General features: G+C 40.4%; 1 protein-coding gene across 11 annotated transcripts in view; it reads right to left on the reverse strand.

Moving 5' to 3' along the window:
- Positions 1 to 13,670, reverse strand: part of LOC309364369 (contactin-4) — a 528,932-nt gene that overhangs the window by 83,584 nt on the left and 431,678 nt on the right. For all 11 annotated transcript variants that reach the window (XM_081901475.1, XM_081901476.1, XM_081901468.1 and 8 more), the window contains one exon: positions 5,560 to 5,710. In XM_081901475.1, coding sequence (XP_081757601.1) covers positions 5,560 to 5,710 — 151 coding nt within the window. The remainder of the gene's footprint in view (positions 1 to 5,559; positions 5,711 to 13,670) is intronic.

Raw genomic sequence — 13,670 nt, forward strand, 5'->3', positions numbered from 1 at the left:
AGACATTTGCATGTGAACCACAGGTATTCTACTGTCTGGCAAAGATTAATGCAGTAATATTAATATAATAATATTATAATTAATGCAGTAATATTCTTAGGAACATACCTAAGAAAACACAGTCACTATGCAATATCAGAATTTGCTTCCTGGCAACATCCATATTGTTTATCTTGCACTGTGGCAACAACCATATTTGCCTAACTGTCGCTGCTCCTCAGTCCTCAAATATGTGCTAGTACTGAATGAAGCACCAGAGTAGGCATATAGCTGTGAAAGATTCCTCCCAGATCTCAGGTCATCATTTCATTTTCATATTTCCAGTTCCTGACACTTGCGGAGAAATGGGGGGGGGGTGGATCGCCCCCAGCACCATCGGGGGGGTACCATTGCAGCCATCCCCTGGACACGTGCCGTGCACCCCTCCACCGCGCCGGGTGCCATGCCCCTGCGGGCAGCAAACCACGCCCCCAGGACGCACGCCACACCCCCGCCTGCTCTCTGCCCCGGTGCTGGAGCATGCAGCTTTGCCACTCGTTCCTGAGTGGACTTTTTATTCAGAAATAAAATCTATTCAGTGAGGGTTACTCCCTAGTAATTATGAACATTTAAATTTGTTCCTGGTCTAAAATAGTCGAAATAGGTGGCACTCAAGTTATTTCGCATTTAAATACAAGGTAAAGTGCACCATTTCATAAACTTTTCATCCAAGAACAATTTCAAATGCTGCCAGGTGAATTCAAATTTCAGACAGCTATTTACATCACTTTATCAGGGCAGGATGTAATGGTGAAAATTCATGTTATTCATTATTTGACCGTTTCTGTGCCTGAAAGAAATAGCATTATCAAATAAATGCCAGTTAGCTCCGTTATTTAAAGTATGGGTAGGCAAACTAAGGCCCGGGGGCTGGATCCAGCCCAATCTAAATCTAAATCCGGCCCACAGACGGTCTGGAAATCAGTGTGTTTTTGCATGAGTAGAATGTGTCCTTTTATTTAAAATGCATCTCTGGGTTATTTGTGGGGCCTGCCTGGTGTTTTCACATGAGTAGAATGTGTGCTTTTATTTAAAATGCATCTCTGGGTTATTTGTGGGGCATAGGAATTTGTTCAATATTTTTTTTCAAAATATAGTCTGCGGGACAGTGGACCAGCCCCCTGCTGAAAAAGTTTGCCGACCCCTGATTTAGAGCATAGTGGTGATAACGCCAATGTGGTGGCTCACCATATGGGCCATGTGCATATTCCTGTATTGCAGAGGAACCTCGGGTCCATTCCAACCCTACAAATACTATGATTTACATTTTTAAAGAAGAGAATTCATATAGGGCAACGATCCTTTTAGGGACCTTATCTCTATTCCAAAAATTTACATTTGAAACATCTGTCAGTATAATTCCACTAGCATAAACTGAAGAAATAATGTAATTTTTTCTGATCGATGTCCTCTTTCACAGAACAATTAATCTGAAACATCTGGAGGGCTGCAGGTTGGGGAATGTTGCATTAGGTTGCCTAATGGATTAGCCCTTTCAGGGAGCTTCAAATGGTCATGTTTACAAATAATGTGCATAGTTATCATGATAGTCCTGGTTACCCAAAACTCCCATTATTTTGGGGGGAGGAGGAAGTGTACAACGTGATAAACTGATTTTGATATTGTTGCCATGTGGACTTAGATCTGTAAGCCACACATTCAGACCAAGGGAGCTATTCTATGATGCGGATTATTCGGCCCTGGAAGTTCAAATACCATGCTTCTTTCAATCTTCTCTGTCTTTAAAGGGGCAAAATCAGCAACTTGTACTATTGCCTTGTAATAACTAAGAGGGAAGGAGAATAAAAGGAGGCGTCCGCCCTGAATGGTTGCCTTCAGGTTTTCATTTGTAACTTGCCTCATTTCAAAACAGTCCAGGTCTATGCAAGAAAACAGCACTTACATACCATAAAGCATGTCAGCACTACGGTATAATGGGAGAGGCAAATGAATTCTCATGAAGCTACTGAGAGCATCTAGCATATCTAGGTCAAATCATACCACAAAGGTACGACATAGGCTTTCTTATATAGAGTCTTTGTATTGTTGCAGGTGTTGCTATTATATGAGTTCAGCTGAATAGTATACCTTTATAATCTTTGCTGCAAATATAGGGGTCATTTAAAGCCTTAACAAAGTCAGACAAAGTCAGACTAAGCAGGGATACAAAAGAGGGCAAGTACGAGTAGGGTAAGAACTGAATATGAACAATAACAATGGGAAATACATTTTTCAGACCTTTTTTTTTAACCCCCGTTAACACATCTTTCAGGAGACACTGGCTGAGAAGCACTAGGAAATGAGATTCTTTTGAGTGGGTGTTTTGAACAGTCATTTCAAGAAAACAAATTGGCCTACAGAAGAGGAAGCAAAGGTTTCTGATGGCAAAAGAGATACCTGACAGGACACTGTAGGTCTGAACAGAAACTATATGATGTAACAAGGGAAGAGATGAAAAGCCAAGGCAAGAATTAGCACGGGCATTCTGTAAATGAAGACAATCTTTTCACTTGTCTGCACTTATCCGAAGACAATTTATCTAAAACTAAGCCCGGTTTCTGTAGTGCCTTGTGTGTGCCAAATATTCATTAAACCAGATTGTTATGAAAATGAGACTACATCTGGCACGATTACTGATTTACTGGTTTAAATTTGCCACATGGAAGTCATTTTGAACACAAAGGTGGCCGATTTGGTGTCTTTACAATCTCAAGAAGTGTGCATGCACACGAAAGCTCATACCAAGAACTAACTTAGTTGGTCTTTAAGGTGCTTCTGGAAGGAATTTTTTTTGTTTTTACAATCTGTGTCCTGTTCACATATGTTTATCCATAAGCCCGTTCTGTCACATGTGTACATTAATATTTGTTGTTTTTTTGTTATTAAACTGCACGAATATTTGCATTTAAATTTATATGTTCTAACATAATTTCTCTCAAAATTTGAATTTTGCATTTTAAAATGCATTTTGCACCACCAGCTACATTGGGACATTCAGGAAGTGCATAAGGCAGTGCAATTTGCACATTAGTCTGGAAGGTGTGCATCAAAATTCACAAAGATCAAATTCCTCAGGCACCCCATTAGAAGATAAGCCCTTTACAAAGGCAGTCAGTGTATAAATCAAAGTGCAGACTACTTGTCCTAAAGAGATAGCTCTAAATCTCTTTATCTTCTGAAAAATCTTCTGAAAGTTAAAAGGGCGATTGCTACCTGTCATCCAGCTTCCTTTCCTGGCGGTTATAGAGATGGATCCTCTAAGAGGGCAGGCATAGCAACAATTTCCATATATTTTAAAAAGAAAAGAAAGAATTCCTTATAAGAGCTGCTGAAAATAGGATGAACAGAAGTGGGTTTAATTAGCAGAAAAGCAAAATATAGAGGAAGGTCAGCAATGGAAGTATATTTAGAGGAAGATGAGGAGTGGGCACCAACACAGGTATTCTATGTGTTCTTAGCATCATCATATGGAGGGCACCACCATGAAGGTTTCCAAAAGTGAGAGAGAATTTTAAGCACAATTATATGATATTTTGGGTGTATGTATATAATTTTTAAAAACATACAAGACAGGTGAAATATGTAAGCTATGTTGCTGAAAACACTGATCACATGCTGACAAGATTGAATTTGAACTAAATTTTAAAAGGCCATGTGAAGTTGTCAGAATTTGGAAGAGACTAAAGAATTAAGTTGTGTGTGTGTGTGGAGAATGATGGGAGACATTGTGTCAATAGAAAAATGGGAGATATGCAAACTGGATGTTCAGGGCTAGAAGGAAAGTAGGTTTTGGATCATGGATTGTTCCAATTTCCTTAAATCATTGCTGGGAAAGGGGTTTGCGTAAGTTTGAAAAATATGGGAAGATATGCTCTTGAAAGTAAATACTAGGCACTGGGTATTCCTGAAACCCCAGAACTTCTGAATCAATGGCTGCCAGGGAGCTTTCTTTATTTATGAGGTTGAATTTCTAACATATATATCTGAATCTTATTCCACGGCAATACATAATTTACCTTCTGGAGTGAGGTTTCTAAGCTTTACTTTGATGCAGTTATGCCTCCAAGAGAGGATTTCCATTATTATGGAGATGAAGTATCTTTAATGACTGCAATAATGTAATTGTACCCCAGGGCAAAATTCCTAATAATGCAATTGTATAGCTTTCAAGCACCAGTAAGAGACGTCTTCAGGGCAGGTTATTCATTAAGGGTGTAGTGTACAGTAGCTCTGCTTCACTGGAAGAGTAAGAAAGCTAAAGCAATAAAGCTCCCTTTTCAAGATAGGCTTTGCCTCCTGGGCAAGCATCTAACATCACACTTGGTTCTGCTTCGCAGTCAGTGGCAGCCTCCAGAGGAAGATTCCCAGCAGCCTAATAAGATCCACCCTATTACTTCTCCAGACACTCAGTCCCAGATACCACCTATTACGGCATATATCTCAAAAAAGATACTGACAAATCTTTCACAAAATAGCCACATCTCTAAGACTTTTGCCTACCGTAAGTCTCTCCAAAAACTGAAATGAATGTGTGTTGTTTTATTTTTTGGGTTGTTTTTTAAAAAGAAAGATTACTTTAAAAAAAAAAAAAAGTAAGAAGAAGAGCGCTGCTGGATCAGACCAAAGACCCATCTGGTACAGTATCCTTTGTAAAGGACTTTGAGATTACCGATCAAGCGCTGTATAAATTTTATGAAATAAATATATCCTATTCTCATGGTAGCCAACTAGATACCTGTGGAAGCCCAGGACCTGAGTGGAACAGCATTCTCCCCTCCTGTCCTCCCCAGCAATTGGGATTCAGAAGGATTACTGCCTACAATACTCCAATACAGTTTTCAGTGACCAAGCAGTGCCAAGGCCTGGGTTGACCTGGACTCTGAAAAACTTGTTTCCAAGGTCCCTGCATTGTTTCTAACTTGGCAGGACAGCTTTCTATCTCCTGATGGACCTGGAATCAAGACACCTTTTCATCCAGAGCTGAAAGCCTGAATTATTTCCCTAGCTCCCTCCCCCCTGCTTTTAGCCCTTGATTATTTGCACTATTGCTACAATCTACACATTCCTCTGCATCACCTCAATCCCCCGTCCCCAAACATGGCAGGCTGCAAATACTAGACAATGCTGCAGGGCTGTCACTATTCTAACTCAGCCCTCCTCCCTCTTCCCCTGCCACTGCAAATGACAAACTAAACACTGCAATTGCTAGTTGATCCTCAAATAATTTCTGTTTACCAGGACTCTCACAGATTGCAATTATCCGAAGGATTCTCTAAAATGGTATTTTGATAGCTATTCTCTTGAAGCTAGTCAGAACAAAAATACTGTTCTTTAAACTATATGAAGAGGCAGGTGATGTACAGTGAATTTAGGAATCAATAGGGTTTCCTTCTCCCTTAAGAGCAAACACCTGAGCTTTTCACAACAATCATTGTCAAACCAATATTCATGGGAGGTATAAAAACATTAGCAGTAACAAAACACAAGCAGTAGATTTTTTTTTTTTAAAAAAAAGATTACCTCTCATTTTCTTTTAGGATCTCTTTTCCTTTCTTCCAGGTAAAGGTAGGCCTCGGAGAAGCTTTGGGTTTACACTCGATTGAAGCGTCACCACCAACTTTGACAAAAGTTAATCTTTTCAAAAAGTTTTTTGAAAAATCTGGACCTACAGCTGAAAGACAATAGGTAAAAGGGCTTAGAATACATGAGAAGTATTATCCAACTCCTTTTTAATACAGCTTTTTTTTTTAAGCTGAATTTCTTCACTACTGATCATGTACAGCACACACAAGTACATTTCATAATGGCGCCTCTAAAGCAGGGATAACCAACTTGGTGCTCTCTAGACTCCCAGCAGTCCCAGCTAACATGGAGAATGGACCGGAATGATGGAAGTTGTAGTCTAACCACTTTGAAGGGTACCACATTGGAGAGCACCATGTTGGCTGCGAGAGCAGATGTCTTAAGCAAACACATAAACGAAACAATGGATTGCGCCCCAAGATGCACTTCTGTGCAAGGAGGGAGCCTTGCTTTTTGCCAATTCCCCTACATGTTGCATCCCTTGTAAAGCTGTTCCTGAAGGAGGTCTCTGGAACAACCTGAAAATTTGGTGGGAAGCAGTCTGAAGCAAGAAGGGAGAATCACCTCCCTCTAGATCCAAGTCAAATCTGCAGTATGATTTCACTGACGTTACAAATATTGGACACTATGTAAGATCCTCTTCTCATAAAACCTTTACTGTCTGCATGGCATCTTGAACAACTAGGGTACATTTATACTAGAGGTCCTGGTTTGCAAAGGCACTGTAAGTCTCAAGTCCCATCCTGTGAAGACTAACCTGAACTCCACATCACCACTTAGAAAAGGTACAGCATGAGACATGGACATCTCCCTAGAATCTTCATGACCTCTATGTATGTTCATCATACCATGATTGCAAATTTAAGTGGTTATCAGTACAAATGTCAATAAACCCCCTCAAGTCAGATCACGCCCCCTGTGTTTTCCCCCTGTAAGTCTGTGTACCTTATGGTTCTATGTCTTCCTCTATCTCTGTGTTTCTCTAGGTCCATGGGCTTTGCAAGAAGTGTGACTATTCAAAATGTTGCCTGCAAAGCACCAAAGTGCTCTGGATTTGTTTATTTATTTTGTTAAAGGATAGCAGCAGGGTTTTTGGTTGGTTTTGCTTTTAAAAAAGCTAAAAGCTTCATTTAAGCTCTTTAATCTTAAAAACAAAAACCTGGAACTCTGCTGGCCCATCAAACAAGCTCAGGAAGGGGGAAAATACACACCTCAGCCATCTCTTAATTATTTTAAGATATGAGAGAGCAAGAGACAAACCCCCACTCTCCCCATGGGTTATGGAAGAAAGTGAATTCCTTTTATTTCATCTACAAAGGCTCCTAGATTTATTTATCTGTAATTTGGCACCCTTGATCCATTGAAGAGGGGCTCCTGTGACTGTAAATTTCATCCACTTTGGCTCAAAGGGGAGAAGTTAAAGCCATTGTCAGAGTTTCTGTTATTGTTTTATACAGAGCAGCTCAGAACCTGAAACAAAGATCAATGCAGACAGAGCACAGTGTTTCAGAAACATAACTGATTTTTAAAAACAACAACGCAGAGATACAAGCCAATTTTTGGGCCTGTGCACACCCCTAATAGCTATACCATATAACACCATAAAGGACAGAATCAAGGAACATTCAAAGTAATCTTGATAAACTGGAACTCTGGCCAAAAGATGTTCAACACACACAAACAAAAACCCCATACATACAAAAAATAATAATAATCATAGGCATAATTTCAGTCTGGGGGAGACTTGGCTTGACAGCCTTACATGTACAAAGAGTCTATGTGTCTTATTTTGTTATAAGCTGAACATGAGACAGCAGTGTAATGCAGCTACTACAAAAGAGAATAGAAAGAAATAGTTCTACTCTATTCTGCTCCAGCTGAATCACCTCTGAAGTACTGTCTTCAGTTCTGGGTGCCACATAATAAAAAAGCACATTATCAAAGCAGAGTGTGTCCAGAGGAGAATGGGCCTAATGGTTTGGATACCAAGTCCTATGGGTAATTGTTGAAAGAGCTGAGTATGTTTAGCCTACATGAGAGAAGATTAAAGTCTTCAAATATCTGAAGGGCTTCATGCAAGGTGGAGGAGACTCGTTTTCTTGTAGCTTCAGAAGGCAGGACTAGAACAAATGGGTGGTGATTCCAGGGAAGCAGATTTCGTAGTGGTGAGAATTGCTCAACAGTGGAACATATGGCTTCAGTGGGCTCTCCTGTTTAAGGAGGAGTTGGACAGGCACGTGTCAGGGAAGCTATAACTGCATCCAGCAAGGATTTGATGACCTTCAGGGTACCTCCCAAAGCTTTCCATGCTGTTGCAGCAGACAAGAAGGACATTTTGTTTGTAGTAACATTTTGGGCTAGTATTACCTGATACTCTGGTGGGGGTAGGGAGGAATCTAATGTTAAAGGACGGAAAGGAAAGAACAGGCCACAAATAAAACAATTATGTCAGCTGCAGAAGTGGTGGGAAAGGAGGCATAGCGCTGGGAAGAAGATCTGGCATTGGTATTTGTCAAGATGTTAGATGTGTGAAGGGGCAAGTCTTCCCCAAAAGGAGTAGCAATCTGGTCCGACTATAGGAATGGAACAAGCAGAATGAAGGAAGTTCCATAAGTGCTCAAAAAACGCAGGGCCAACAATGATGAGTGAAGCGGTGCCAGGCATTTCAGGGAAAGGGTAGAGTCATAATGAAATCTTACTCACTGAATTCTAAAAATAAATAATCATAATAAAATCCAATAAAAATCCACTGAAAAACTTGAGACCAACCCTTGTTTTCAATCTGGTTCCCTTCCCTGCACTGCAAGTAATCTGTCTGACCGTAATAGCATTTGCCTCCTACAACGGAAAACATATAACTACTGAACACCAAGTAGCAAACATGAGGTTTGTGAACGATACGACAGAAGAACATATTATCCAAGAATTATGATTAAGCCTTTATTTCCTGTCTGCATTAAAAATTATCAGTAAAAGGCAGGTACCCTTATTCCTAGTAGAGAATATAGCTGCTTAATTCAAAATGAAGGAGAGCATATTATTGTGTGAGCGCTCTAATTAAGGAACGTTCTAATTATAGCAGACTTAGCAATGCATTTGTTGGACAGCAATGCTTCAGCTTCGTGCTTCACTTTTAATATATTTAGGACATCTATTCATTCCACATCCAGTTTTAAGTCTCTTGGCACTGCAGTAACTTTTTGCAGAAACAAAGCATGCTTGGGTTCTTTGTCTGTTATCAGCACACAAAATACAGCTTTTTGAAGTATTCCTCAGATTAGAAAGGCATCACCCTCTGGGCCTAAGGAACTAGGTCCTTCATCTGGATCAGCACTCCTGTTGCATGACAACTTAAGGCCAGTTGATCTAGTGGAGGCTCCCATTGACAGAAAGGGTGGTGGTGGACATTTCAATCAATCCTTCCTTCTGCCTACAACTGAACACTCCACTTCCCATGCTGTTTCAGAGTGAAGCCAATGCATCTCCAGTATACTTTCAGGATGGGCAAGGTGCTGCACAGGAATCCCATTCCCATTCTGTCATCAACATAGCCCTATGAAACTCCTGGGATCTCTATATCAAAGTCAGAGTTTCCTTTTAATTAATGCAAAAATTACATCACCGTATTACATAAGAAGAGCCCAGCCGGATTAGGCCAATGGCCCATCTAATCCAGCATCCTCTTTTCACATGGACAACCAGATGCCTAAGGGAAGCCTGCAAGGAGGACTCATGCTCATCAGAACTTTCCCCCTCCTGCAGTTTCCAGAAACTGGTATTCAGACACATTCTGACTGTGGAGGCAGAGATTAGCCATCATGGCTAGAAGATACTGACAGCCTTATCCTCCATAAACATCCTTGATTAATCCCACAACAATGGACAAATATATTCTTTGCCGGTAGACAGTTAATAGTGTTTCTCAGTGTCCTTCTCCTCCCTTTTGGCCAACCAATTGGGATGGACCGCTCTTGATAATGGTTAGTCTTCTGAAATTGTCCAGTATCTGTTAGCTCTTATGGTTGACTGTGCAAGGGAATCCTGATGCATCCGTATTCCTTCTTTAGAAAAAATCCTTTCAACGAGCCTTTTAAGTATTGGAACTATTTTACATGTGGAACTATTTTAAAATGTTTGCAATGTTTTTATATATGATTTTTTTAAAAAAGAATTATTTTATATATGGAACTGTTTTTAATTGCTTTTGCATTTCCCATGATTTATGGTCATTTTATGATGGTATGTTTTATTGCTGTACCCTGCTCTGGGACCTGGTAAAGGGTGGGTATGAAATCCAATGAAGAAACAATATATGATTTCCTGGTTACATTGGCAGCAAAAGCGGATGGAACTGGTGCAGAACAGAGATTGTCCACTTCAATGGGCACATAGTAGTGGTGCTAGCTCAGTCCGAAGAGTATGAAATTCTTAATCTCAGGCCTTTGGGTTCAAGCGCCACATTGGGCAAAATACTCCAGGATTTCAGGGGGTTGGACTAGATGACCCTTGGGTCCCTTCCAACAATTCTATGATTCTATGAATCTAACATGTCTCCTCAATTTTCCAAATTCCAGTTCAAATACAGCCCTACCACAAAACGTCTGAAACATACCATCATCTACTGCCTTGAGAATAATTTTCCTTAGCACAGTGACTAGAGAGAAAAGGCCTGAATTTTAGTGACAGGTCACTGTCCCTGACAGATGCCTGTGCAAAATACTTCCAGTGCCCAGTGACCATTATAGATCTTTGGCAGCCTGACAAAGGGACAAAGCAAGATCTCACTGAGACTCTGGAGAAAATTAGGGTCACAGGGCATGGCAGAGAAGGCAAGCTGCTCAGCATTCTATGCGGTCCCTAACCTTTAAAAGAAATCCCAACAATAAGATTTGGTAAATTCTTAAGGTCTTAAGGTCTTAAGATACAGCAAACACATCCACTTTTTATGGAATATAGATATATATTGTATGAAAAATGCCATGTACCTCTGCTCATGTTCAGCGGATGCCTCTTGTTTAGTTTTAATTTTGTTTGTTTGTTATGAGGAGTTTCAGTCTGTTTTTAAAAAATTGTTTATTGGAAATGAGTTTTTCTTTTTAAAAACAGAACGATCAATCTCATGTACAGGCAAAAAAATACATTTTAAGGTATGATTACCTGTTGTTGTTACCTCTCCCCTCGTGCACAAATACTTGTTTAAATTATGTAACAAAGGACTCCCTATATAATGGTATTCCCGTTTGAATTTATTTTTATACGTCCAGGAAAATTTTCAATATAAAAATGGTCGCAGGGAATTTAATAGCTGCTGTACAAGAATAAAAAGGCAGCTGCACAGATTGGGAATGCTCCAAATGTGGTTTGAAAAATGTTTCTTTATAAAGAGAACAGTTTGCATGTAAAACCAAAGTGAAACACACAAACATGCTTTACGGTTTTTCTATGTGTATATGTGCTAGCATCTGAATGAGATGTGTGTTGTCCTAGTCATTCAGTAGATACACTTGCGCTGGTTTTAACCTTTAAAGCTGCATACGGCCTAGGACCCTTGTACCTACGGGAACACTTCTCCTGCTATGCCCCACGGAGGACCTTAGGGTCTGCAAATAATAACATCTTGGAGATCCCGGGCCTCAGAGAAACTAGGCTTGCCTCAACCAGGGCAACCTGGTGGAATGCTCTGCCACAAGAGATCAGGGCCCTGCGGGATTTGACATCTTTCCGCAGGGCCCGCAAGACAGAGTTGTTCTGCCAGGTCTTTGGTCAGGGCTCAGCCTGAACTCCCCTTCCCTTTTTGTATAAGAACTAGTATGAAAGAGGCCTCCCAGCATTCTCACAGGCCCATATAAGAACAGTGTAAACAGTTGGGCATTTACTGTTCCCAACCCTAATCCTGTGGAAAGCCATCTAATTAGATTTTAATTTGATCCTGACTTGTTTTTAGGAGGTAATTTAATTGTTGCTTGATTTTATACCAATGTTATATCTTTGATGTTAGCTGTCCTGAGCCCGGTTTTGGCCGGGGAGGGTGGGATACAAATAAAAGTTGTTGTTGTTGTTGTTGTTGTTGTTGTTGTTGTTGTTGTTGTTGTTGTTATACTATATTGATGGAACTGGGAAGCAGCCAGAAGGTCACATTTCCTCTGACAGCATAGAAACATAAAAGTATTTCCTCCGCTCTTACACTCATTTATTCAGAAACTTTCAAATACTCTGGTTACAGGTAATATACGTTACATGTTCTCTGGTTAATCTAGTACAAGACAAACTGGAAGTCCTTGATTTTATACTATAATTTGTAATCAATGTGTAAGGCAGACTTCTATAGTGGCTGCTGAATAGCCTGAAGAAGCATCTATGGCTTTCTTTTTATTTCTTTTATACAAAAGGTAACATCCCTAATAGATTTTGCCACTATGGATTCTAATTTGTTGAATGTTACTTGTTCTTTCCTCCAGCAGCAATAATTTCGGGGTGTTCCCCCACCACTATGTAGGCATCTATCCTTTTTTAATAAAAAAATGCCCAGCAAAAAACAAACACTGGCTGCTTAAACCATTCTCTTCATAAGAGATTAAAATTACAATATTGAACATTCTCTTTGAACTATGTCAGAGACAATGCTATCTACTCACAAATTGTATTAACTGTTTTAAAAATGAAATATCTATATTGATATAAATATAGTTTTGGTAAGGAAGGAGAGAGGGACTGGCAATTTGACATACTCGTTTTTGGAAGTTTTCTATCTTGATCTAAAGATGTTATGTTGGCATTAGTTTTATGGAGAATTACATGGGACTAGCTTACAATCAAACAATCCCAGTGTGTAAATTGGACACATCAGGAAGTCTAAAAGCAAGATTTGTACTCACATGTTATGCTTAGTGTGAACTAAAGCCTGCACATATCATAACATGATTCGTTCCAATGTTTTATGTGAACAGCAGACATGTGGCTAAAAATTATGCACGTCATCAAACAGAAACTCAATTCAAGGTCAGTTTCTTGGTCATTGTTTCTTCTCTTGTATGGCTTAGCCTATACAGTCTCATAGATAAGAGCTCCTGATTACAGAGCAAGGTTATATGCTGGCTGTATTAAAAGGTTCTGTTTCTGGTTCACTGCAAGTTCATACTATGGTACCAAACCATAAAAAGGGCAGTGGGGTCATGCTGCTGGTTTCACTGACCCTTGGTTGCATGTTCCACTGGCCCTGCCCTCAACCTATAAACACCAAGGGTGGACTTCTGCAGCCTTTGTGCATAGATTTCAAGGAGTTTGGACTTGATATCCCACCTTTCACTCCCCTTAAGGAGTCTCAAAGTGGCTCACAATCTCCTCTCCCTTCCCTCCCCCACAACAAACACTTTGTGAGGTGAGTGAGGCTGAGAGACTTCAGAGAAGTGTGACTAGCCCAAGGTCACCCAGCAGCTGCATGTGGAGGAGCGGGGAAGCGAACCCAGTTCACCAGATTACGAGTCCACCACTCTTAACCACTACACCATGCTAGCTTCCTGGATTCCTATGTCATCAGATGTCCAGCTCATGAGGAACCCTATGCAGACATCCTACTGCCCCTTCACCATGCAGAAGGAGAATTTTCAGCATGGCATGGGGGCGGGAATACACTTCTGTGAAATTATGGGGGGAGCATTGCTAAAAGTAGATAAGAACACAACTAACCATAGCAGGGTAGACACTACCACTCCCTGAACACCCTAGAATAACACTTAGGTCCTGGGCATTATGAGGTGGGGAGAGAGGAAATGTCAGCTTCCTGATGGAGGCTGTTAAAAGCAACTATGCCCCTGCCTCTGGCAGAGAGCTTTAAAAACTGTTAAAGAAAGCTAAGGAGAGAGATAATACCGATCTGCCATCCACTACAGGACTTTCTACAATTCCCCCCTCATATGGGCCAATGTAGAAGAGTGGCTGAGGACAAGCGCTTAGCGATGAAGGTCTTACAGAGGTCAAGTAGCACCAAGGGAAGCTGGGGAAAATGCTCACATCTTTATGTATTACATCTTTTTCCGAATTCTTCCTTA

Source organism: Podarcis melisellensis, assembly GCF_964234715.1.
Source record: "Podarcis melisellensis genome assembly, chromosome: 2".
Lineage (NCBI taxonomy): Eukaryota > Metazoa > Chordata > Lepidosauria > Squamata > Lacertidae > Podarcis > Podarcis melisellensis.